Raw genomic sequence first — 25533 nt, forward strand, 5'->3', positions numbered from 1 at the left:
ACGCCACAATCACCCGCGCTTCTTTCTGCCTTCTCTGTCCTTGAATGAACAGAATAGCTCTTCACAAGAGACAAATACAAATCTGCCCATAATAACGTCTTTGTCTTCATTCATTTCAGACTCCTTCTTTTCCACAGGCACCTATTTTAGTACTAAAAGGAGAAAAGCCCATAATTATAGGGAATCGCCTGGTGAACTGGGTACTTGGATTCGGTGCCGTGGGAGATTCTAGTGTGTCAGAGTCCTCTGGTGGGGACTTTGTGAATTACAGGCGGCCCCAGTCATCACAGAGGACATTTCTCACCAGGCATAATTATACAAGTCGATCGCCTTGGATAAAGCTGTCTGCCAGCTGAACAAATAACAATAATATGATTGTAATAGTGATAAGTACCGACACAACAGTTTCCAAAGAGTTTGCTAAGCGTTTTTTCCAAAGAAATTGTCCCAGTAATTAAAACAACAATGAAATCATGAATAGTTTCCCAGTATAGACACGTTCATGCTTTTCAAATGCAGAGAACATGATTTCGAAGTCACATCTATCAAGTTAGCGATATCATGTTGTTAGAAGTAGTAGAGAGCGAGAGAGCGAGAGAGAGAGATGTGTGTGTGTGCAGATGATGTTAATAATGCTATTACAGCTCAATGTAGAGCATTGTTTTAAGTAATTTAGCTACATTGCATTCAAATTAAGTTCAGACTGTTAACAATTTAGAATTTTATTAAATGAAGATTTAAGGGAAAAATCGCAACAGAGGAAGGTAGCAATGGTCTAAATGTTCAATCTAGGATGTTTAGAGAGCATTATTTTGAGTGATGTAGCTAAGATAGGGGTGGAGAGAGCAGTTTGTGATCCAGTCCCTGTCCGAGGCTCTCTGTCAGCACCGTGTGAGAAGCTCCTAGGGCGGCCGTGAGGAGAGGGGAAGGTGGGAGGCTGGTTGATGCACCGGCGAAAGGGTTTGATCTTGACAGGATGATTATTAATGAAGTCCTTCTGCGTTCTGCCGCTCGCCTCGCGCTAGGCCGGGTGCCAAACTGAAGCTTTCCTTTAAAACTAATATTTAACTTTCTAATTAACAACGAAAGAGAGAGAGAGAGAGAGAGAGAGTGCGAGGGTGAGAAATCGTGGAATCTAATTTAATTTCTTTGTTTAAAATGACTTTATCCCCTTCAGTCTTGCACACAGGAGGAACAAAGGAAAGAGAAGTCTGCTCTGTTTACCTATCATTTCCAAAAGCCAACAGTGTCCAAGTGCTCGGTGGGCAAGCCACTCAGCCTTGACTGTTCCGATTAAAGCTCAGTAATTCAAACACAGGGACTGTACCGCGGCGAGGAGCGCGGCCTCGCCAGAAATGCGCTCCTGATCAGATAGGACGTGCTCTGTGGGGTGGAAATAGATGTACAGGATTTCTGCTTTGGAGATCTCCAGAAATACAGTTGTTTACCTCTACTGCAGTCTGGGACTTTTCATATCCCGTCATGATATCTGTCTCATGATGCTACAGGAATGACAGCTTGATGCAAAAAGGTCCTTTCGGTTGAACTTTGCAGGAGATATTGTTCCAGTTGCTGTTCCAGATCAGTCTTCTCGCAAGCTACAGGCCTGATCACATGACCTCCCTTTGACAGAGCATGCACTGGCTTACCTACAGTGAGGGGAAAAAGTATTTGATCCCCTGCTGATTTTGTACGTTTGCCCACTGACAAAGAAATGATCAGTCTATAATTTTAATGGTAGGTGTATTTTAACAGTGAGAGACAGAATAACAACAACAAAATCCAGAAAAACGCATTTCAAAAAAGTTATAAATTGATTTGCATGTTAATGAGGGAAATAAGTATTTGACCCCTTCGACTTAGTACTTGGTGGCAAAACCCTTGTTGGCAATCACAGAGGTCAGACGTTTCTTGTTGTTGGCCACCAGGTTTGCACGCATCTCAGGAGGGATTTTGTCCCACTCCTCTTTGCAGATCCTCTCCAAGTCATTAAGGTTTCGAGGCTGACGTTTGGCAACTCGAACCTTCAGCTCCCTCCACGGATTTTCTATGGGATTAAGGTCTGGATACTGGCTAGGCCACTCCAGGACCTTCATGTGCTTCTTCTTGAGCCACTCCTTTGTTGCCTTGGCTGTGTGTTTTGGGTCATTGTCATGCTGGAATACCCATCCACGACCCATTTTCAATGCCCTGGCTGAGGGAAGGAGGTTCTCACCCAAGATTTGACGGTACATGACCCCGTCCATCGTCCCTTTGGTGCGGTGCAGTTGTCCTGTCCCCTTAGCAGAAAAACACCCCCAAAGCATAATGTTTCCACCTCCATGTTTGATGGTGGGGATGGTGTTCTTGGGGTCATTCCTCCTCCTCCTCCAAACAGGGCGAGTTGAGTTGATGCCAAAGAGCTCGATTTTGGTCTCATCTGACCACAACACTTTCACCCAGTTCTCCTCTGAATCATTCAGATGTTCATTGGCAAACTTCAGACGGGCCTGTACATATGCTTTCTTGAGCAGGGGGACCTTGCGGGCGCTGCAGGATTTCAGTCCTTCACGGCGTAGTGTGTTACCAATTGTTTTCTTGGTGACTATGGTCCCAGCTGCCTGATCATTAACAAGATCCTCCCGTGTAGTTCTGGGCTGATTCCTCACGGTTCTCATGATCATTGAAACTCCACGAGGTGAGATCTTGCATGGAGCCCCAGACCGAGGGAGACTGACAGTTATTTTGTGTTTCTTCCATTTGCGAATAATCGCACCAACTGTTGTCACCTTCTCACCAAGCTGCTTGGTGATGGTCTTGTAGCCCATTCCAGCCTTGTGTAGGTCTACAATCTTGTCCCTGACATCCTTGGACAGCTCTTTGGTCTTGGCCATGGTGGAGAGTTTGGAATCTGGTTGATTGATTGCTTCTGTGGACAGGTGTCTTTTATACAGGTAACGAGCTGAGATTAGGAGCAGTCCCTTTAAGAGAGTGCTCCTAATCTCAGCTCGTTACCTGTATAAAAGACACCTGGGAGCCAGAAATCTTGCTGATTGATAGGGGATCAAATACTTATTTCACTCATTAACATGCAAATCAATTTATAACTTTTTTGAAATGCGTTTTTCTGGATTTTGTTGTTGTTATTCTGTCTCTCACTGTTAAAATACACCTGCCATTAAAATTATAGACTGATCATTTCTTTGTCAGTGGGCAAACGTACAAAATCAGCAGGGGATCAAATACTTTTTCCCTCACTGTATACCTGTGCTTCCTCAGGTTCGCATATCCTCCGGCTTTCTCCAGTCCCTGGGAGGGAACACAATGAGATTAGACTATTTTGTTTATTTTGTCGTCATCATTCTCTTTCCCCTCTTTTGTCTCTTCTTCACGCCTTCCTGGGCAGCCCTTTCGACAGCGATTGTACAGCGGGTTAGAAGAGAAAAGCAAGAGGAAAAATAATGGCAAGTGCTGTGAATTCAACCCAGAGAGCATCTCAATTATTCTCTCATTTCTGTGTGTGTGTTGGAGAAGCACGCCCAGGGCCTGTTACAGATCCCTCAGTACTGCAAATGCACAAGGCCCCATTTCCACACGGCTCTCCCAGCGCAGCATATAATAATACCCTGCTCTGCAACAGAAAGCTGGATGATTGCATCTTTACGGTACTTCGGCAAAAAAAATATGATTGTTCGAAGTGCTGTCTTTTTTTCCCCAGCCTGCCCCCTGCTTCTGAAAGACACCCTTGGTTTCCGCACCGTACCCTCCTGTTGTGTTTGGACTTCCTTGTTCTTGTCAGGGTGATGGGGAGGGAAAGGAAAGCCAGACCCCAAAGAGTGCTGGAAAATGTCCCCAACAATTGCGGGAGGACGGGAAATATCTGCATCTGTTTGAAAACCGCTGGTCCTAGCAGTTTTGTTTTCTGAATAATTAGTTTGTCAGTTTTGAATGCACTCCAGCGATTGTAAATCTGTCTGGTGGGCCACCGTAAACTAATTTATTTGAGGAACATCTCTTTGAGTGAGGAAGAAAAAACAGCAAAGCATGCTGGGATGCCAAGAAACAAGGTGGACTAAGATGTATCAAAGGGAACCAGCTTGTGTTTCAATAGGACCCCGGTCAGATGCTCATTTATCCTGACAATCTCAGTTGACTGATCTTTGTGATTTGTTTGATGCTTCACATCTGTGAGAACAAGTGAGATTAATGAGAGGAAGCCTAGCAGAAGCCATGCTATGAAAATGGATGGACGTCCCCTGGACAGCCCCTGCAGCGATTGCAAGATTTTCCAGAGCTACAGTCCCGCTAGGTGTGGCTTCGCCCATTAGGTTGCAGGGTAAAATTTATTAGAAGAGTGATCGCTGGCAGAGCAGTCCGTCAGGTGGATTAATCTTGGGGAATGAGGAATAAATAAATAAATAAATAAATAAATCTTAATGACCATTAAAGACTTGGTCCTCTGGGTATCCATTCCTCACAGAGTCATGTGCAGTCAGTCATGTAAATGCAATCTGGATGGTGCATAAATCTTGTGGCAGATTTATATGACAGATGATTGATGGGTACGAGTGGGTTGCCTGTACCGATGGCTCCCTGGTGGAGAGAGAGCAGTGCCCCCTGGGAACCCCGGAGTGCCGCCGCAAACAGGTAGTGAATTCTAATTCGGGTTATACTTACAGTGCCAGGGAAATTCACGGAGAACGGGGACACCTGCTGCAAGGTAGAGCGAGTAAGGGCTGAGAGACGGGGTCTACAGAAACGCCAGAGGCAAGCCAGAGCTTTTATCGCTTATTTTTCTTTTCTTTTCTTACCTTTTTCCCCTCTTTTAAAATAAATGTCACAAGAAAGGGCTTTACCCTCGCTTCGGGAGAGGGAAAATGCCTTCCTAACTTTACCATTTTTAAAGGTTAATGCATTTTGAAGGTAGGCCAAGGCAGCTCTGCTCACAAACCAAGTCAAGCTGAGCGTGTTGTTGATTATATAAAATTAAATTACTGCCACCAAATGGAAAACATGATTGATTTTGGCCTCAGATATGCCGAAACAAGTCTGCGCGGTCTCGCTTAACTTTATCAAGGCAAGGGGCCCACGAGCGAGGCAGGCATTTGCTTTCTGGCTTACAAGATTTTTGTTTTCAATTAGGGATACCTACAATAGAGGTGTTTCGCTTTAGAAATTGTGATCATGGAGCTCACCTCCATAAAAGTTCATTTCAGTCACGATTTGTATTTGATTGGCTCCACCTGTGGCTGGATTTGAAAGAGTATGCAAGCCTTCAATTGTTTAACGCCTGCATATTGCATTCAAACCCATGTAATGTATGTATCCATGCCGTGAAAGGATTGAATTATGTTTCTGCATACCTTAAACCTTACCGACGTTCTCCCCTGTGTCGCCTCGTTCACTGCAGCTATCTGTTTCCCGTTCTGAATTGAATCACAGGCTCTTGAGTTCAATGTTTGGGCAGCTTCCCGTCACCACTTGTGTTGAGTATCTCCTGATCTTAATAAAAGACACTGGCATGTAAAAAGCTCACCTATTGTAATTATAGGGTTACATTGCCCAGAAGCCCTTTCGTATCATAAAGCATCACACAATAGCCAGGAGCAGGTAATCAGCTGATCAGTGCTGTCTGTAGAGCTGGCGTTGTCACTGTCCTTAATTAATTAGTGTAGAACAATTAGCTAATTAACAGGTTCTCTCTGAAATGAGGTCTGGCAGTGGTGTCGGTGTAGTGAACCCGTCTTGTCTCATATTGGCTAAGTAGTACAGAGGTGAAATCATTACGTGTTCTGTTGAAATAGTTTCAGGGTTTTTTTGGACTGCCGGAGTAAAGTGCTGCATCTTCTACAGCAGTGTGTGACCCTCGGCCCGGTCGTTATTTTAAATGAGAATCGATCGTCTTATCTGATGGACCGATTGATCGATTGGCTGGATCGACTGAGCTCTGATTAGACCCCTGGGGACATGCCGTGCCCTCCCTGATTGATAGCTCTCCCTGTGGTGTCAGCTCAGAGGAAGGGACAGCCGCTGCCAAGCCTCGCTGTGCCAGGGCATCGCACCGTCACGGATAACTTCAGAGCTCTCCAGGAGAGTGAATCACTCGTCTGTTTTTGTGGCTCAAGTTTTTCCATGATAATACTCACGCTCACAGCAGGCTGGGCTAATTAGTCATCGTTGCAGTACAGGGCCTGGGAACTCTCTCAACACATCTGCCAACAACTCCAATGCCACCCCCACCCCCCATCCTAAATGAAAAGATGTGTTGGCTGCGCTTCTCAACAGATCCAAACAACTTAGTCACAGAGCTGGGGAATAAAGACACCTGCAGCCCCAGTGTGACTTAAATAACTCAGCACTGCGAGTTTTAGGAGTATGACATCATTTCACAGTTGTAACGCAGCGAAACATCGATATTTCGATTATTCTCTTCTTCAGAAAATGAAATAAGGGTCACGTTTTATCAGCCTCAGGTCCACCAATGTGCTTCACAGTTACAGCCTACGACTTTTTAGAGGGAAATGCGTCTGGGAAGTATAGTCAAGTATTGATTTCGTTAATGATGGAAATGGGAATCCTCACCAGTGATAGTTAAGCTTATTAGCAATGCTTCGCCCTACCAGATTTCATACGGCGTCAGGGCGTGTTGCTCTCTTACCTTGATACAAATCGTCCACATACCAGGCTGTTCAGAGCCGTCCTGCATTCTCTCGTCCTCTCTAAATTGTGTACCATCCGGATAGTCACAAAACAAAATGCATCTGCGTAAATTAAACTGAAATCAGCTCTCCTGGCTCCTTTACGTTAACATCTGGACTGACATCTTCCCCAGGTCACATAGAGGGTGTGAAAGAGGGGGGGGAAACGTGTATCGATCTGATAAAAATAGAATGAAGGACTTTCGCAGCTAGTTGAGGAATAAGCCTCTTAACTTCTACTCTTCCTGTGAAGCTCAGGAGATAGACCCTGAAGAGGGCGATGGTACTTTTGGTACCTGAAAGCTTTTTCCGGAGCTTGAGCCCCCATTAGCAACACAGTAAATGTCTGTGGACTTTCATAGCATACGGGTGGGAGAGAGAGAGAAAGAGAGATGTACCAAGTAGAGCATATTCCAAGGTTAAAAAGTCCTGCTTTCCTTTTCTTTTCTCTTGTTGTGCTTCTTCTTGTTTCTGCTTCCAGAGGTTTCTGAGAGGCAGATGCGTCTTGAGCACGAAGGGATGTAAAAGGGAGATGGACAGGGCTGGGGTAGGAGCCCGTCATGGGGTACCTGGAGTGTGAATGCTTCCTTGTCCCCTTTTTGTTCTTAATGGCACCTGTCAATTACCCCAGCAAAAAGTTTTACATCCTAGAGTGAACAATGAATACCAATGTCTCCCTCCCTGTCTCTCTCTTTCCTTCTTTCACTATGTCTTTCTCTATATGTGGAATCGTATTACATAGGCCTTCAAATGACCTGTCTGAGCAGGCCTCTCTACCTCCCTCTCTCTCTCTCTCTCTCTCTCTCTCTCACATAGCATTGGTTTGTTTCTGGGAGGCGATAGATGCACAGTACAGTATAACATACACAGAATAGTTTGGAAAAATCATGTCTGATCCATTTAAATAATATTATCAGAAAGTCTTACAACAACGATGCACTGGATTTGTTTTCTGGCTCCCACACTATTGAGGGGATTTAAAGACGTCTGTGTACCTCGTTCGTACTGGGTTTGCACAGCATGACTGTAAATTGACCTAATGACTTGTTACCTTGTGTCACATTTGGGGATATTACTGTCTAAGCCAGTCCTTGCAGTATTAAAGCCATTTGCCAAGGGATAAGCTGATACGGCAAAATAGAAGGGCAGAGATGTATTTAAACCTGTTTAAATTCCTTCTGTGTGTTTAGCGAGTAACACACTTCCCCATTGAGCCGTCTGTGCCAAGCCTTCTGCTAATAATGTCAATTTTAAGAAAGCATAGCAGAGACATGACGGCACAGAGCAAAGCACACTGCAGAAAAGAAGATGTTCCAGGAAAATGGAAAAGCTGTCTTCGAGGGAGGGGAAAAAAACTGTATCAATTTACTTTGGGGAAAGCTCAGATACTTTGCTGGAGCTCGCAAGGGTGTACCATTAAATTGCCTTAGATATTGCATGCTGGAGTATTGTGTACCAAGCATAATTGATTTTCAAGCCTTTAATAAACAGTGAAAGGTTGTAAGCATAACATGAACACATTTTTTACAGCAATAACAGCAGCCAGATGAATAAATATTTCACAGTCTCTATCTGTTTCTCTCTTTGTGCTGAAGAAGAAGGCGTATTAAAGAAAAACACACACACACAAAAATCATATTGACCTTGCCTTTGAATGCACAGACAGAAAGCTGTGACAGAGAAAAGAAAGGCAGGCAGGAGGGAGGAAGGGCTGAGAAACAACAAGGCCAGGAATGAGGAGGCAAGACTCATTTGGAAAAAGACACAATAATGACAGGGGTGCGGAGCTGGGCTGGGGTTCACTTTAAAAGCTGCCACTTCAGACAGTTTTGTCAAATCTTCCTATTTTACAAGCGTCTCCTCTTTTGGGCGAGAGTTCTCCTGGATTGTAAAGCTCTGTTGTTGCAAAGCTAATTTTCTTCACAATGCTCATTGTTCACAGGTACGATTCTGGCACATAACAAAGAGCCGCCTGTCTTTGACGTCCACTCTTGCGCACAACAAAAAGATTGAGTTGCACAAAAGCTTGAAGGCCCCGTTTTTGGAACTCTGGGTTATTTGCCACAAAGCTTCTCTCCTTCTCATAAGCGCCAATTTCTGACAGCTGTGCTTTTGTGCGCGCAGTCGATCCCGACCTGAAACAGACTTGAGCCCACCTAAATAACAGCGGCTCTTCATTTCAGCTTCCAAACAACAATTGGCTGGAGGTGACCAGCGCTTATCTGAACTCAGATCGTCATCAGAAGGACAGCCGAGTGCAGGTGGCTCTTTCCTTTGCAAGAGAGGATAAAAATCTGCGAAATGTATGAATACAATTTGATCTCTTGCATTTGCTTGTATTTTGCAGGATTGCTTGAGCACTTTCACAAGTAAACATGCCCAAAAATGCCCAACAAGCCATGATATTACATTCCCACTTACGAACATCTACGCGGAAATAAAGCTACCACAACTGCACGGGTATAGTGTGCTCTTGTGCTCAAACCCGTTACTGTGTTTTGGTTTCAGGGGACTGGTCGGTTGTTCTCCAATAAAGTAAGCATGGAGAGGAACAAAGGAGAGAAAATGTAAATTAAAATGAGAGGAAGGCGGCCTATTTCAGAGCGTGTGTCTTTGTCTTTCCAGGCTCCACGTGGGGAAGAATGATGTTCTGACGTTCTATGACGGAGACGACCTGACTGCCAAGATCCTGGGCCAATACAGTGGCTCGCACAGCCGCTTCAAACTCTACACCTCCATGGCCGATGTCACCATCCAGTTCCAGTCGGATCCGGCCACCAACATCTTCGGATACCACAACGGCTTCGTCATCCACTTCTTTGGTAGGGAACGGTAGAAACACACCCCTGTTTTAGGAAAGGACAGGTTGTAGGTAGCTAACACGTGTGCCCAGACACGGGAGGAACAATACGGCCGTTGGGAACAAAATAGAATTATGCAGCACCTGTCTTGATTGAAAATGTGAAGTTTATAGTAAAAACTCAATTAACAGTCCGCATTTTTTTTTTTTTTTTTTAAATCCCCCTATGATGGCAGTTTTCTGCACAGCGGAGTGATCCCATTAAGAATTGGGCCTGGGGTTTATTTTGAGCTGATGGGATCAACTTTTGATCTGAGCCAAGACTGGGATATACAGGTGTAGCCTGTCAGAGGCTCAGGAACAACCTTGATAGGAATGTGAAAACAAAATAAGAGATGTTATACGCGGACGGCACCTTCTCCTTCTGAAATGTGTGCATCTGAATCTCAATAAATCATGTAGAAGGGTAATAACTGCCGCCTGCGTCTAATTGAGCACAATTACATTCTCCAGATAAAACGTCCCAGACTTATAACAACATTGTGGCGACAATTCGCAAAATATTGTTTAAGAGCTAATTAAACTGAAGTATTTAATTATAAGCTCATTACCAAAGTGGCACGAAGCACGATGGGGAGATCCCTCAAAGCACAGGCATTCGTCGGCGCGTGTGTCGTGTGGGGGAGACTGGGGCTCTCGGGGGCAATAACAATGGCAGGAGGGGACCTGTAGGGGGCGATGGTGTGTCCCACAAGCTGCTCTGCGTGTTCACCGCCAGGCTGAACTCAGAAATGGCCCTGTGACGCAGGACTGAGTTACACAACGGCCAGGGAATGTGCATTGTTGGAGCTTTCCCAAACCTTTAACTATAATTTGAGAATGAAATACTGGTTAAGGCAAGAATACATACAAAAACAATCTATTATGTTGAGGTGGGAGTACGAATGTACGCGTTTATCTATTTATCATTATCATCATCCCTAACCTGTGTCCTAGTTTTGCAGAAGCCTCCCTGACACTTTTTGATTTCATACACCCATTTCCATTTTCCTTTTTCCCCACTTGATCAGTCAGCGTTTTCCTGTTATTTCCATTCTCATCAGTTGCAGTTAAAACTATTTTCTCCATACAGGATCAATATTCACATTCTGTGCATGGATATAAAGAAGCACACTTGGGTCTTCTGCTTTATCTGTTCGAGGTGGCGCTTTCCCACTTTTTGGAAGCACAATATTAATAATAACATACGTAGAAGGAGAGAGTTTGATTCAGAGAGCTGCATTAATTCATTCTGAACAACAGTCTTTTTCCCCCAGTCCCTCCAACTTGTCCATCTTTTCAGTGCAGTTAAATATGTCTTTTCAATCCACATATCCAGCCAAAGTGCTCTTTAATTGGTACACTGACTCAGGCCGTAAATACGGTTAGGCAGGGGAGCACTTGTGTCATTTCATGTAATGATGTATTTGTGTCGGTGGCTGCATTGTTATTATTTCCTCCGCGATGACGCTTGCATTAGTGGAGTGCTATTTCAGTCCACCCCGGGAGGAGGGGAGGGGAGAGTTAGCAGAGAAGGCCCTGCGCAGTCACCCCCCAGTGGAGAATGGCATACCAGAGAGCCAACACTGTTAAAATCAAATGGAAATAAAATAAGAGGAGAGCACTATAACAGCAGAGTGCCGCAGCTTGAGAGGGGGGGTGTGAAGGAAGTGAATGCCCCACAGATGGGGCTGTATTAGAAATTCCTTTCACACCGCGCACGGGCAGCAGTGTATTATGCAGGTGCACGGGATTATGCGCATTAATAGTGCAAACACAATAACTGCGTGCGTTTGACAGCGGCGCCCGCATTCGCTCGGTTGTGTGCTCACACCTCACGTGCGTGGCTCTGAGAGGAACGGCTGGCACTGCCAATGCCTCCTTGGCAGCCCCTACCCCCTGGCACACAGAACCCCACGCAATTACTACAAATTGCTCACACCTTTTCCTGAAATGTTGGAGATTAATGTACGTGGTAAACTCAGACTTGCGGACTCCCAATGCCCGTCCTGACTTTACGGTGTCCTGCAAGGTTCCCGTTGACCCTCCCATGCCACAGCCCGGCCACACTGACCCAGTCGCAGCCTTTGTTTTGAGTTATAATGTGGCAGGGTTGGGTATCCGACCCCGTGCAGAAGAGCTCAGTGAATTATTATCAGCAGAAACCGGGGTATTCATTCATTAAACATGCTCCAACACTGAGCCGGCACAAAGCATTCTCACCTTGACATGAGGAATTCACAGCTTTCCAGCCTACTCAACTAACTGACACTGAGTTTGTACGCCCTGCTCACCTGCACATAAACCGAACCGCTGTGTGAACCAGGGTGCCCTGAAGGTTCGGGAAAATATACACTCAGTCAGAGCAGGCAGGGCAGGAGTGGAGAGAGATTTTGACAGATTTGACAAAGTATTTTAGTCTACTCTTTGTTCTTATGCCTGCAAAAAAGTGCATGGATTCTTGCTATACAGCTTCTCTGTATCTCTGCATCTCTTTATCTCCATAGCTCTCTATCTCTATCTACCCATCTGTCTCCCACCATTCCTCTTCCTGTCTTCTGTTTTCTGTAAGTCTCCTTCTGGAATCAGATTGCTTTTTTATCATGAAATGGGGTCTTTTGGGCTACTCCAGAGCGGCCCCTTAGGTCACTGTCCACCCTCTTGCCCACAGAGGTTCCCCGTAACGACACCTGCCCCGAGCTCCCGGAGATCCCCAATGGCTGGAAGACCACCTCGCACCCCGAGCTGATTCACGGCACTGTGGTCACCTACCAGTGCTACCCTGGCTTCGATGTGGTGGGCACAGAGATCCTGATGTGCCAGTGGGACCTGACATGGAGTGGGGACCTGCCCAGCTGTGAAAAGGGTAAGGAGGCCTTAGAGTCCCAGGAGAAAGTGCTCGCGTCTGCTCTGTTTTGTGCTTGGCGTTGTGTATTGTAGCATGGCGGGGTTCTGCATAGGATATGACTATATCCAAAACCAGAGAGCTTGTCATAATACAGCCTCAATGGCAAACAAAACAAAAACTCCTTCAGGGCCATTGTGTAGGCCTAGTGTCAGTGCAACAGTGTCTGTTCTTAGCATCTGTATAGCACAGCCCCTTCCATTGTGTCGCCCAGCTGGGAGGTGATTACAGCAGCGTGACACTGGCGCCAATCTCATTAAGTTTCTGCTGCACCACGAAGGCAAATGCGATTGTCGGCCTCACACTCAAGAGACTCTGGCTCAATATTATCACTTCCTCCACCAACATCATTAAAGCATTGGCCTCTCTCCTCCCGTGCCGGAGAAAATGGGTTCTGTGGCTGCAGCTGTGAAACCAAGACAGAAAGCTAGGTAATCCCTTTATTCTGCCGTGCTGCGTTTTTTTTCTCAGTGTCCACGCTTCTCTTGTGTTGGGCCTCAAACTCCCTTCTGACGGTGGAGAATGAGGTGGCCAGGGCCAGGGAGTCAGAGATATACTGTATATATATATACAGCGATCAGCCATAACATTATGACCACTGACAGGTGAAGTGACTAACACTGATAATCTCGTTATCATGGCACCTGTCAGTGGGTGGGATATATTAGGCAGCAAGTGAACATTTTGTCCTCAAAGTTGGCCTGTGTAGTCCGATCCAACAGACGAGCTTCTGTAGCTCAACTTGCTGAAAAAGTGAATGCTGGTTCTGATAGAAAGGTGTCAGAACACACAATGCATCGCAGTTTGTTGCGTATGGGGCTGCGTAGCCTCCAAATTCCCCAGATCTCAATCCAATCGAGCATCTGTGGGATGTGCTGGACAAACAAGTCCGATCCATGGAGGCCCCACCTCGCAACTTACAGGACTTAAAGGATCTGCAGCTAACGTCTTGGTGCCAAATACCACAGCACACCTTCAGAGGTCTAGTGGAGTCCATGCCACGACGGGTCAGGGCTGTTTTGGTGGCAAAAGGGACACCTACACAATATTAGGCAGGTGGTCATAATGTTATGGCTGATCGGTGTATATGTATATAACCTCAGGCACTGACGCCATCTAATGAATCACCTGGGTCAGATGGTATATTCCCAGTTTTACTAAAGGAAACTAGGGAAATTATTCACACACCTATAACTTAAATATTCAAATTGACGATCAAAACTTGTAACTTGTAAAATTTGCTAAGGGGACATAACTGAACCAGGAACCAATAGGATTACCTCTCTTACTTGAAATCATGTAAAACATCAATAGATAAAAAATTTGAGAGACATCTAAATTGAAACTGTAATCTTGGAGACAGTCAACATGGATTTAAATGAGAGCTCACCAATTTACTGTATTTGTTGGAGCAAGCAACCGCAGCTGTAGATGCAGTAGAAGTTGACTTTAAATATTTGGACATTCAAAAAACTTTTTACACAGTTCCACACAAAAGACTAATTCTAAAACGAAAAACCATTGGAGTCTAAAGTATTGTAATTAAGTAGATTAAGAACTGTTTAGAAACTGTATAGAAAACAAAGGGTAATGATAAGGGCAGTTGAGTGAGGTAGAAAGTGGGGTTCCTCAGGGAACAGTACTAGGGCCTCTGCCTTTCTTAATTTTATATTAATTATCTAATAATGACTTGTCTAATTTGTAGATGACAAAAATAGGTGGCATTGCACACCGTTTCAGCACCACAGATTATGCAAAAAGATTTTGTCAATATTCATATAAGGGTTGACAAAAGCAATGTGTGTAAATGTGGAATTGTATGCAAACAAAAATATCAACCACAAATATACATTGGGAGGTATAGAATTAGAGGAAGCAACACAAACAAAATAACTAGGAGTTTATGCAGGCTCATCTCTTTCTCCATCTAGACCGTGTGGGGAAGCAATAAAACAGGCAAATACAGTGCTTGGATATATTGTTAAAGGCGTAGAATTGAAAACACAAGAAGTAATATTACAATGCACTAGTTAGACCTCAGCTGGAACACTGCGTTCAGTTCTGGCAGTTCTATGGAGAGCAACCAGACCAGTTCCAGGACTGAAGGGAATGTCATATTCAGACAAACTCAAAGAACTGAGAGTTTTCAGGCTGGAACAGAGAAGACTACAGGGGGACTTATGATTTATAAATGGTATCGATTACGTCAATCCAGAGGACCTCTTCCAGATCAACAAAGACAAAGGACCCGGGGACGCGATGTTTACAACCTTCAGAACAGAAAACAGTAGGCACTTCTTCACACAGAGAATTATGAAACTCCCCAGTCATGTAGTTGAAGCGGACTCCTTGGGACCATTCATCAATAGGCCGGACATGATTCTTGGATCGCTAAGTTATCAGCTACCAAACAGCACGGCGGGTCGAATGGCCTCCTGTCATTTGTGACCTTTCTTCTGTTCTTAAGTGCTGCTGTGTGGAGCTCATAGCCTCCACTGGGAGGTACTTTGCCCGTGTTCAGACAGTCGGCCCTAACAAACAGAATCCGCCAAGGACAGATAAGACCACAGAGCCCACCGCCACTTCTGCACTGTGCCAAGAACAAATCTATTGCTCTGAAGCGCACCACAGTGCCACACGTCCGTTCATATTTTACACCGCTTGACATTTGTGCTGGTTTAAGTGCGTTTGGCCTTTGCACCGCCAGTCCTGTGTGACTGAAATTCAAGAGCTGGCTGAAAAAAGAAAATCCTCTCCTCTCAGTCTCCCAGACTGCTCCGACCTCACACTCTCCCTGAAGACTCAACACATGCTCATCGCTGATTCACTGGTTACCACTTTACTTTCAGGGGAGATTTGTCACATTAATAGGCATGACGTTGCTTTGATTATAGAAGATGTAGGAGGCAGTAACCGTGCGATGCATCGCCTGAAAGTTATAGGTATGCATCACAGTTAAGAATTAATATTCTGCACAGTATTGGGTTGTTAGGCTACACAATTGTTATTCATGTATAACTGCTGATTTGGATGTTTTCAAAGCCTTCATCTGAAAAGATGTACATGCATTATTTAATATACAGATGTCATAGGTCCCCATACAAGAGCTTTTGATTATAAACCATTAGTGCGCAGGTTTACGCAGTGCTCCCTTCTCGCTATATCGGAGAGTGCTGACATTCTGATAGGCAAGGGTGCTGCCAGGGTCATGTGTGGGTGACAGTCCATGCCAGTGCAGGGAAGACAGGCAGACAGGGTCAAAGCAACCTGTGGCTTTCATCCCCTCTTCTCTCCTTCAGCCTAAATAGCATGTGACAGGACCAGAGCAATGGCTTCTCCATGCCGGCATATTCCTGAAGGAAGAAAAATATCAAGGACGCTGCAAAAAAAAACACAGACCAAGCAACCAGCCCTTGGTTAGACCCCCACACCCCAACTTCAACTCTCCACCGAACCCGTTGCGTCGCACCTCTCTACGGTGGCACAAGGGCACCTCTTGCCTGCCGACCTCACCGTGCCCCCTCTCCCCTGGCCCCGGCCTGGCAGAGCTCCAGATGGTGCCATTAGACGTAGAGGATTAACAGTGTTGACAAGGCCATTGCAAAGCACCGGGGCACGCTCTTCATTTTTTTCATTAGGGCTTAAAGTGTTTTATAACCATACCAAAGTAATTTATGTCAAAACAATGGTCACGCCGCATTTAACAAGCAGACATTTAAAATCAGAACATTAATGGAAAACCGTAAATCATCTGGGTATGGCTAATTACTGTGGTGGAAATGCAGCAGTTCTGCTCTGGTGAGATGTAGCTGAATGGCACAGGTGCCACCTACTGCAGAGGAAATGCACTGCAACATGATGGCGTGCCGGGTCTGTTCCACACAGCAGGATATTGGATTGGGTCGGCAGGTATTTACCTCTAAAATCTGCCTCACTGGTTTTAAAAATGAGAATATGTGGCACTATATATCCTGTGAAAGAGTATAGGCCAGTAGTTGAGAAACCAGCAGGACAGTTTTTTGTGCATCTGGTTTATCGGAGTACTGCGACAATCTCGCCGCAGCAGGGGGACAGCGTGGATTTGTAGGTCTTTATTATTCTGTGCTGAAGTGGTACTTTTCTTCCCTGTGTTAGATGTCTGTTCTCTCTATCTCTCTCCATGGAGCATTAACAACAAGCAGGGCTGTCAGTATCCAGAGCCGCAAAGCTTTAAGTTGCATCTCCCTCGGCCCCCTTACTGTGTCAACGCCTGGAAATAAAATCACTGCGGCTCCCCTCCCCCCTCAACCCCCCGAAACCTCCAACCGTTTATTTCTTCTTCTCAATTCAGGCTGCAAACTTAATCTACGGGCTGAATCGTCAGAAACACCTATGCAAAACAGTTGGGTTCTGTTTTTAACCACTCCTATCAATTAAACAATTAACAAGGGAGACCTGCAGCAAGCAGGTGGTGCACAGAAATGGATAGGTACTATTGTGGAGCAATAATGAAAATGAAATGACCCACTGGTATTGAGTTTCGACGGTCTAGAAATGCCGAGATAATGAGATCGGTGTGTGTTTGTGTTTGTTTGTATGTTTGTGTGTCCAGTGACCACATGTGCCGACCCTGGGGATGTGGAGCACAGCCGCCGGGTGATGTCTGGCCAGCGCTTCACAGTGGGCTCCACGGTGCAGTACGTGTGCAACAAGGGATACATGCTCTCCGGGAACAGCCTGCTCACCTGCTACACCCGGGACACAGGGACCCCCAAATGGAGCGAGAGGCTGCCCAAATGTGTCCGTAAGTACCACTGCCAACGGCAAACGCGCAGTCCTCAAAAAGCACCATCCACCATCCTGCTTTCCACATCTCTGATCTCTATTCTGCTTTTCCCTCTTCTCCTTTAAAGAGCAAATAGGGGATATATATATCCCTGATCTGATCTAACAGATAGTGTCCCCAGTACAGACACTCCAGAACAGCTTGCTTAGAGATCTGCTCAGAAACTGTGCCCAGGTGGTACAGTGTGTGTCACCCGGCCTCGGGCACTCACTCTCCCCTACTCCCACACAGACCCAGACTGTTCACTAAAGCAACCCCGCCACCTGCTGGACGCACGCAGTATCACCGCTATCCAAAGACAGTGGCTTCTTCGCATCCCAGGCCACTGCACTCGCAGAAATAAGGGGGGAGAGGCGTGTAACTTGACTCTTTCCTTTTGCTCAGCTGAGACCTACGAGCCCTGCAGGAACCCCGGCGCCCCCTCCTTCAGCTTGCAGAGCACGGAGAAGCGCTTCTACCAGGCCGGGGAGACGCTGCGCTTCTCCTGCTTCAACGGCTACGAGCTCCTCGGGGAGCCCACCAGCCGCTGCGTCCCAGGACACCCCTCACAGTGGAGCAGCCCGCCTCCTGTCTGCAGAGGTAGGAACTGCACTCCCACTCACACACATTCGATCATAGCGCTCTCATTGCATGTCAGCGGGACCGCGTGTCCACTGTGGAGCTTGCATGACTACTGGACGCATGACATGGGCAGTGGATTGAGGGATACGCCCAAAATATACCATTAAACATCTGTGTCCCCTGGCTGTCAGTCTTCTTCTCCTGGCTCTTGACGAGATCTGGAGCACAGGCGATATCACTGTAACTCATTTCGAGATGCCAGCTTGCAAAGGGATGTCTCCTCAAAGCTGCTGTCTGTCTGGTGTCACTCACAGCTTCTGGAGAAACACCTTTCTGTAAGCCCTGGTAGCAGAGACGCGCTTCAGACAGACAGAGATCCTCGAAGGCATGCCCTCTGTACCAACTCCAGCTGACATCTGGAAAGAAACTGAGGAACATTTCAAACGTCTGCTGAAATATTAATTTCGGAGCAGATCAATTAAACGAAACCAAATGACAGGGATGTTGTTTATTCAGGTGGTAATGCATGTGTAGATCGCCATCCCCACCCCCTCGTGTTGGGTTTCCAAATCAGGCTGGGTCTGTGCTTCGCGGAGAGAGAATATGTTTTAAACATCTCCACATTGGTGCATAACGGTTTGCTCTCTCTGCTGTTCAATTCCTCCTTGACGTGAGCAATGATTTATGGGAAGCAGAATTATATCAGTATGTTATCTGCTCCTTAAACTGTTTAGACAGGCAGCAGATCTGTCTGTGGCTTGTATGATTTTAATATCCGAGAGCGACGGATTCTAGTTGGAGTATTATTTTAATACGTGAGGGATGAATTATAGTTTCCATGTTATTTTGTCTCCTCTCTGGCCTCTTAATACTGCTCTTACAGGCACCGGCCCCAGGAGCTTAGCCTTTGACCACTATATTAAAACTTAATGCACTGTGCCATTTAATCAATTCAAAAAAACATTTGCTGTAATTCCCAGGCAGTTAGGTTACCTTTGCCAACATAAATCTTTCCCTTTTTACTGCACTGCCTTGTCCTTTTGTGTTCAAACCGATGTTTTTGCTCTTTTGTAGCTTCCAGTTCAGAGTATTTAAGCGAGCGCAGGTTAGATGGTAAGTAAATGAGATCTTTATTTCAACCCCTTGATGTAACACATGCTTACAGACGTCCCCATGAAGTGGAAAAGCCGGGTGGCAGCACCGATGGATTTTGAAGTGTTATTAAACCAATTGACCATGGACACCACCTTGTAGGGGGGAGTCTGTGATTATGATTGTAAAAGAACCCATTCTCACCTATTACCCATAATGCTTTGGGCTGGCATGTTGTCTGGCTTGCATGGGCATATCCTGATGAGTTGTGGATTGATTGGTATTTCGGTAGATTTGATTGGACGGTGGTTGTTGTTTTTTGTCCCAGTGGCCAGGGCCTCGGCAGATTTCCCCATGGAAGGGACAAACATGGCGATTGCTATCCTCATTCCTGTGGTGGTCATCGCCATACTCATCGTGGGGATATACCTCTACTTCTCAAAGTAAGCCAACTCTCTACTCAAAAACTAGGTTAAACCCATATTTTTTTTTGATTGAACTACTGTAATTTACACAGTGAATTAGAGCATTTATTTCAGCTGCGTATTTAGGATTTAAAAGCTGTGATTAAGGGTCAACAACTCATTTTAGAGTCCAGATCATGAAACTGCAGTGCTAAGTAGATTTGAATGCATTTTCTATAGGATTTATGATTATTTCTGCAAAGATTTATCTACTTGATATGGCAGATAAATGTGTAGTTATATGTGTATCATATTGCCTTATCAAATGGCCCAATTTGCTCTTAAGCAGAACTGCAGATTTCCATTTGTGCCCTCCTATCCCTGCTTAGTGCCCTCTGAACCAGGTTTAGAGGTTGAGATTCTGATTTATTGTGTGTGTGTGTGTGTGTGTGTGTGTTTATTTCCATCTGTACCCCAGGGTCCAAGGGAAATCCTTGAGGCTCCCTCTGTCTGGCTCCCACCCCTACGACCACATCACCGTAGAGTCCGCCTTCGATAACCCCATCTACGAGACAGGAGTAAGTACTGACTCTATGCACCTGCGAGACGTGGATTCACAAAACACCATCGTCCTGTCCTGATCACCCCCCCGTGGCCAGCCGACGGACTGCCTGTCCTCTCAGGGCTGAACACCAGAGGGATCCACCCATTTCATCCACACCCCACACCCCTCCTCCCATTTTGGTCAGGTGTGTTCCCTGGGAGAACTTCCTGCTCCACTAACAACAATCCAAGGTTTATGTTTCTGTCAGACCATTAGCAAAGCTTCCTTATAGCTCATGCCCTACAGCAGAGGTCTTCAATCTTTGGTTACGCTATTCACGTTGTCTGTAGAAAGGTTACATGATAACGAGATGAAAGCTCCAGCAAATGTATAGATCCCACTGCAAATCTGAAATTTAAGATCTCCAATTAAGTTCAGACTACTTGATATGTGCGTACTCCTGCTAGGGGCATTATCGACTCTCCATGTCAAGCGTTCTGAGACATATCAACGTGAAGGGCATTAATTAGTCATATTCAACAAACTGACTATCTGACTGATCATTATGACCTGCTAAAAGCTGATTTCTGGGAGTCTGATTGGCAGCCCTGAACTCAGGTGCTCCCCACTGTTTGAAACTCTGCTGCTACCACACACACCTGGCCAAGGGTTCTTCTTCTGCATAACCAGTCATGTTGAGATCCAGCACTGTATTGCCGTTTTCCAATGTTCTTGTTTCCATTTCGTTGTTGTGATTCTCAAATGTGAACGATACTGGATTTGTTGGTTTCTTTGTTTGTTTCATCTTTAAATTTCGTGTTTAAACCAAAATGTAGCAATTATGAACAATTTCAGGTATTATTTAATGTTTGAGTAAAGCGCTCTCTCTGAAAGTAGTAACAATATATGTGCACACCTAGTATTTTCTATAATACTTAATCTTTAAGCAGTTTGTTTTGTTTCACACAATACAACTGTATTTTTGTAATAGTATAACTTACAGTAATAAGTGATAAAACATTGTCACGAGTAGAATAAATATATCAAAATTAAGTATCAGTACAAATGTTTGACAGTTCATTTTCCCGTGCTGATGAAAAGCCAGGGACAAATTTGACTTTGCTTTTCTCATATAGGCTGCAAATGTTAGATTTAAGACGAATACCTAACTATATTTTGAAATGGAGCACTTTTGTATCAAGAAGATGTCTGTATTGTTAAAAACTATGTTCTCTGTATTTTATTTTAGAAAACACATATGAAGTCCACTTTGCCGAGTGACACGTTGTGCAATAATGATATTAAGGGTGGTCTTTTCCTTTGAGAAAAACTGAAAATATTTATGAGAAATGTGTATAAATAAAACCGCTTCCTCTCTGAAGTCACTAAGATAAGAATACAAAACTGAGCAGGAAATGACGATGCTGAACGAAACCTCTTCCTCGGCTTAAAACGATCCCCCAGCTGTGTCACCGAGGAGTGAGATGAAAACGATATTTTTATATAAGTTAAATAAAGAGACTGAGAGGAAACTGTTTTTAAATGTAGTATTATTATTGTTATTCAAGTTGCTGTGTGGATGTGTCTGCTCTAGGGGGGGGCTCTGTCAGGTTCTGTCATCCGTTCCTGTATCTGGGACAAAGCGATGCACTTAAAACACCATCTGTGTCACCATATTGCAGGTTCACCTCCCAAAACTAATTAGCTACAGTGTAGCGTTCAGACAGCTGCATGAAAATGTGTCAGGAAGGAAAACCGCGATACTAGTCTTCACCTCCAGCTCAGTCAACGTGTGCCGTTTAGATCACTTCAGTTTTTACTCTACGATTGCGTGTGGCAGGACACACTTTGCAGAAGTATAATAGCGTGTATTTTTTATGTATTTATTTGTACGTACTTGTGTGTGGATGAAAATAAAGACAATGTAGGGTTTTTGAATTGCTGATTATCCTAGCTGGAGGTGGACTCATACTGGTGTCGTTACTGGATTTCACTGGCTGTTTTCACCAGCATTTCATAGTGTTGTAACTCCGCCAACCCACCCCCACGCTGTCAGTCGCAACCTCTCGCCTTTCTCTGTTGTTAACGGCTGTGTCTGTTTGTTCCCCTCACGGCTGGACAATGAAGAATAATGAGGTGAGATAAGCCACTGGCGCAGCATGACAAGACAAGCCATTGCCTCCCCTGTGTCTGCCCACGCACACCACAGCTCAGCTGCACTGTTGTCGCGGCTGGTGTGGAATTAAGTCTCGCCCCCCTGCCCCCTGTCCTTCTCCGCAGTACTTGGCCGAACTCCCTGCAACGCATCAGATTTCCACTGGGGCCTAACTCAGACTCGGCAGCCGCCTCTGAAAAAGTACTTAGGTTAACGTTCTGTCCCAGCGCCAGTCCCCGGGCAGACATGTACTGCCACAAACTAGCATTAAAGGTCTAACGCACCGTATTTCTTAAAACAAAACCTCACCACTCTGCTCCTTTATTCATTTAGCTTAGTTTGACCACATTCAATCACATTCAAGAGCTCAATATTTAATACTAAAGACTTAAAAAGTGAAGCGGTCTCCTTCAGTTGCTTCTAGGAGTCTGAGGAGTCCGCGTGGCATCACTTTCACTCCCTCTCTCTCTCCCTGTACACAATTTCCCAAGGGCCCTGAAAAAATGGCGGTCTGAGAGCAGCTCATTTACCTCCTGACAGAAAACAGACTCAGAAGCCGTAGCAGGGTCCAGCCCTGAGTTGATTGACCACTTAATGGTGCAGAAACCAGAGGCTGGGAGCTCAAACGAAGTCTAACATATTCCTTCCAGTGTGGGGATTTGTTATTTCCTCTACGCACTCGCCTGGGTTGCACAAGTCGTTGTCAGTATAGTGTTGCACCAGACGATCTTAACCCAGATTGGGGGGCAAGGTGGTGTGCAGTCTGGGCAGTGGGCAGGGGGCATGGGCATGATATGTCTCTAGAATGTTTCTTGTATTCCTTGATACATATTCATACATTTTTCGATTCAAATGGCACGGTTTGCTTGTGGGATGATTGATTGCTGAAAAGAAGTAGACTTGCACAGTGCTTTGGGCCCAGATGACAGAGCTGTACAAAAAGATAATTTGATGAACAGATATCTGAAGGGGTTGCTGTGAACCCAACAGAGCACTTTTGATGCCAGATTAATCAACGCTTTTGTAGGGGAGGGAAGGCATCTTTCACACTCTTCTGGGTTTACTTTGCCTGGCTCTTACAAACAAGAAGAGGCTTGCCATTTAAATTAGAATTTTCTCGTGACTACGTTATTGGCTTGTCGATGGACACGTTGGGCTCCTCCAATCTGGATCCAAGGCACTGCCAGCAGGAAGAGGAATGGTACAATGCAAGGACAGTTCAGGCTAACAGAGAGCGCTGCCCGCAGAAAAGACATGGGATGTTCGCAAGCGGCCCTAGCCCCCTGTCGTGTGCACTGAATGTATGTTCTCTTCCAAAACCCCGCCTGCTGTCTCCAAACTAGCATGTCGTGATGTCAGTCGATGTACAGGGTCAATATTAAAGGATGTCTGTTGTATACATGCTGTTTTTTTCGCTTTCTTTTCCTTCACGTATGATTTCCCCATTATTACGATTATCACCATTGCCATTGTTATTCTTCTTAGCAGCTGTTACAAGACTTCTATGGTGTGTGTTTGTTTTGCATGTTTGTTATTTATTATAATAAAAAGAAAAATGCCGAGCACTTGACTCTGGAGATGTCAAAGTACTTTGTTTTAGATTAGCAACTCCCGGATGATAAGATGTCTTTAAACCGCTGGATTAGATCTGAAGAAAGCACTGTTCCGGTGTTTAAGGGGTAGGAAATAAGAACCAGGAATTCTCTGAAGCTTGGTGAAGACTGGCCTTGGCATCCCACTCCATTTTTTCCAGGAAGATCGGAACTCCTCTGCGTGCCTCCCAGACACACATGTAGTCAATGTCTAAGGCCTTCGATTGCATTTCAGTCAGCTGGGTCTTTAAAACATAATCTGTACCTAGTAAACTGCTGCATCCTGTTGCAAACTTCCTGATCAGCTGCGGTCGCCACGCTGATGCTGATTTTGAGAAGACGCTCCCTCAATCTCCAGCGCTGACTGATATATAGGTGCAGTGAACGGCAACGGGGATGCATTGGCTGGAAAGCGTGTTAAAAAGGCATTTTCTAGCATGAAGGAAGAAACGATTTGGGTCTCAGAAAGATGCCCTTTAATAAGACAGGATTCGGCATCATCATTAACATTATTATTATTATTATTATTATTATTATTATTATTATTATTATTACTGATAAGTATGTAAAAACACAATCCACATTTTGTTCTACGCCTTATTTTTTATACACCAGTTTTGCTTTTCATCCTGTCATTTGCATTGCTTGATATACAGTATTAGTTGAAGATCTGGTGTCCATACTTTTTTTTTACAATGTTCTATTATCCCAGCTTGAACCTTGTGCTCCGCAGATGTGTAGGCTTCCTTCAAGGGCCTTGTGTAGATGTGTGTTGTTTGGCTTTTTTCAGGATACGAGAGAATACGAGGTTTCCATTTAGAGACGAAGCAGCACGGGGGGGGAATCGAAGCCTATTTTGCCTTGTGGGAATTTCTCAGCACCTTTCATCTCCTGTGGCTCACCCCAGCTCCTCTCTCCTTCCTCTTCCTCCCTCACTCTCTCACCTGCTGTAAATACTCCCGTTTCTCGAGGACGTCTGTGAGCACCTGGAAAGAGCGTGGACGGCATTTTCTGAGTTTTGTTTTGTAGAGCTTCTGTAGCGATGCCTGACTGCAGTATTCTGTGCATTGTCCCCAATAACACTCTGTGATGATGTTTAAGAATATAACGTTTTACTTTAAGGTGATGGAGGGAGGGGGTTATATCATTTTTTTGCTTCTTTTTTCAATCCCCCACCTCCTGTTTTATTCTGAAATCCAATTACATCCTTCCTCAAACCAAATGAGAGATGTCTCACCTGTTGGACTGATTATTTTATACTCCAGGGCGCATTAGTTTAGAAGTCCTACCTTTGCTTGTTAACATTTCAACACTGGCCACAGGAGATCCAGTCCAGCCAACTAATTAAGTGATCTGGAGATCCTTAATGATTAAGAGAGTTACCCGACGGGATCCCTGCATGTGGTTTTGTAGTGTCACAACTGTAAATACAATCTGTCCTATTAAAGGAAAGGTAGGTACCCGGGGTAGTTCCTACACATACATGAATTGGCGAGGGTGCTGTAGTGGTTTGTCTTCTCATCAAGTATTCCTTCTTCACTGACATTGAACTGCCCAAGGTGTTTTGCCTCTGTGGTCATAAGGACATAATGGTAGTTGTGTTACTCTGTGCGTACTGACGCTTTTTGTCCATGTTGCAGTCCATAGCCTGGGCTCTTTTGCGCGATTGAGGTCAGACTGTGTGAAAACAATGCCATGGATGCAAATCAGGAACTGTTTAAGAGAAGTGCCCACACAATAGTAATAATCATAATAATAACAATAATGTGTAGTGCCATACACCGTAAAATACCACAACACTCAATCCTCAATCGGAGAAACAAAATAGTGGATTGTTTTATTAGAGAGCGTCGGCACTGACAAAAGACTGACTTGGATAAGTGGGTGTTGAGTCTGGATTTGAGAAGCTTTGCTGTTGAGCGGTCTTTGATATCGATGG

At 45.0% G+C, this 25533-nt stretch overlaps 1 protein-coding gene across 1 annotated transcript in view; it reads left to right on the forward strand.

Annotated features, from left to right (window-relative positions):
• The window catches only part of sez6b (seizure related 6 homolog b), a 203283-nt gene extending 179711 nt beyond the window's left edge, over positions 1-23572 (forward strand). Inside the window, exons 10-16 of the mRNA XM_066695338.1 lie at positions 9303-9499; positions 12188-12382; positions 17013-17204; positions 17631-17825; positions 18882-18920; positions 19228-19342; positions 19782-23572. Of these exons, the coding sequence (XP_066551435.1) occupies positions 9303-9499; positions 12188-12382; positions 17013-17204; positions 17631-17825; positions 18882-18920; positions 19228-19342; positions 19782-19944 (1096 nt within the window). The 3' untranslated portion in view covers positions 19945-23572. The remainder of the gene's footprint in view (positions 1-9302; positions 9500-12187; positions 12383-17012; positions 17205-17630; positions 17826-18881; positions 18921-19227; positions 19343-19781) is intronic.
• The last annotated feature ends 1961 nt before the right edge of the window (positions 23573-25533 follow it).

Source organism: Amia ocellicauda, chromosome 22, assembly GCF_036373705.1.
Source record: "Amia ocellicauda isolate fAmiCal2 chromosome 22, fAmiCal2.hap1, whole genome shotgun sequence".
NCBI lineage: Eukaryota > Metazoa > Chordata > Actinopteri > Amiiformes > Amiidae > Amia > Amia ocellicauda.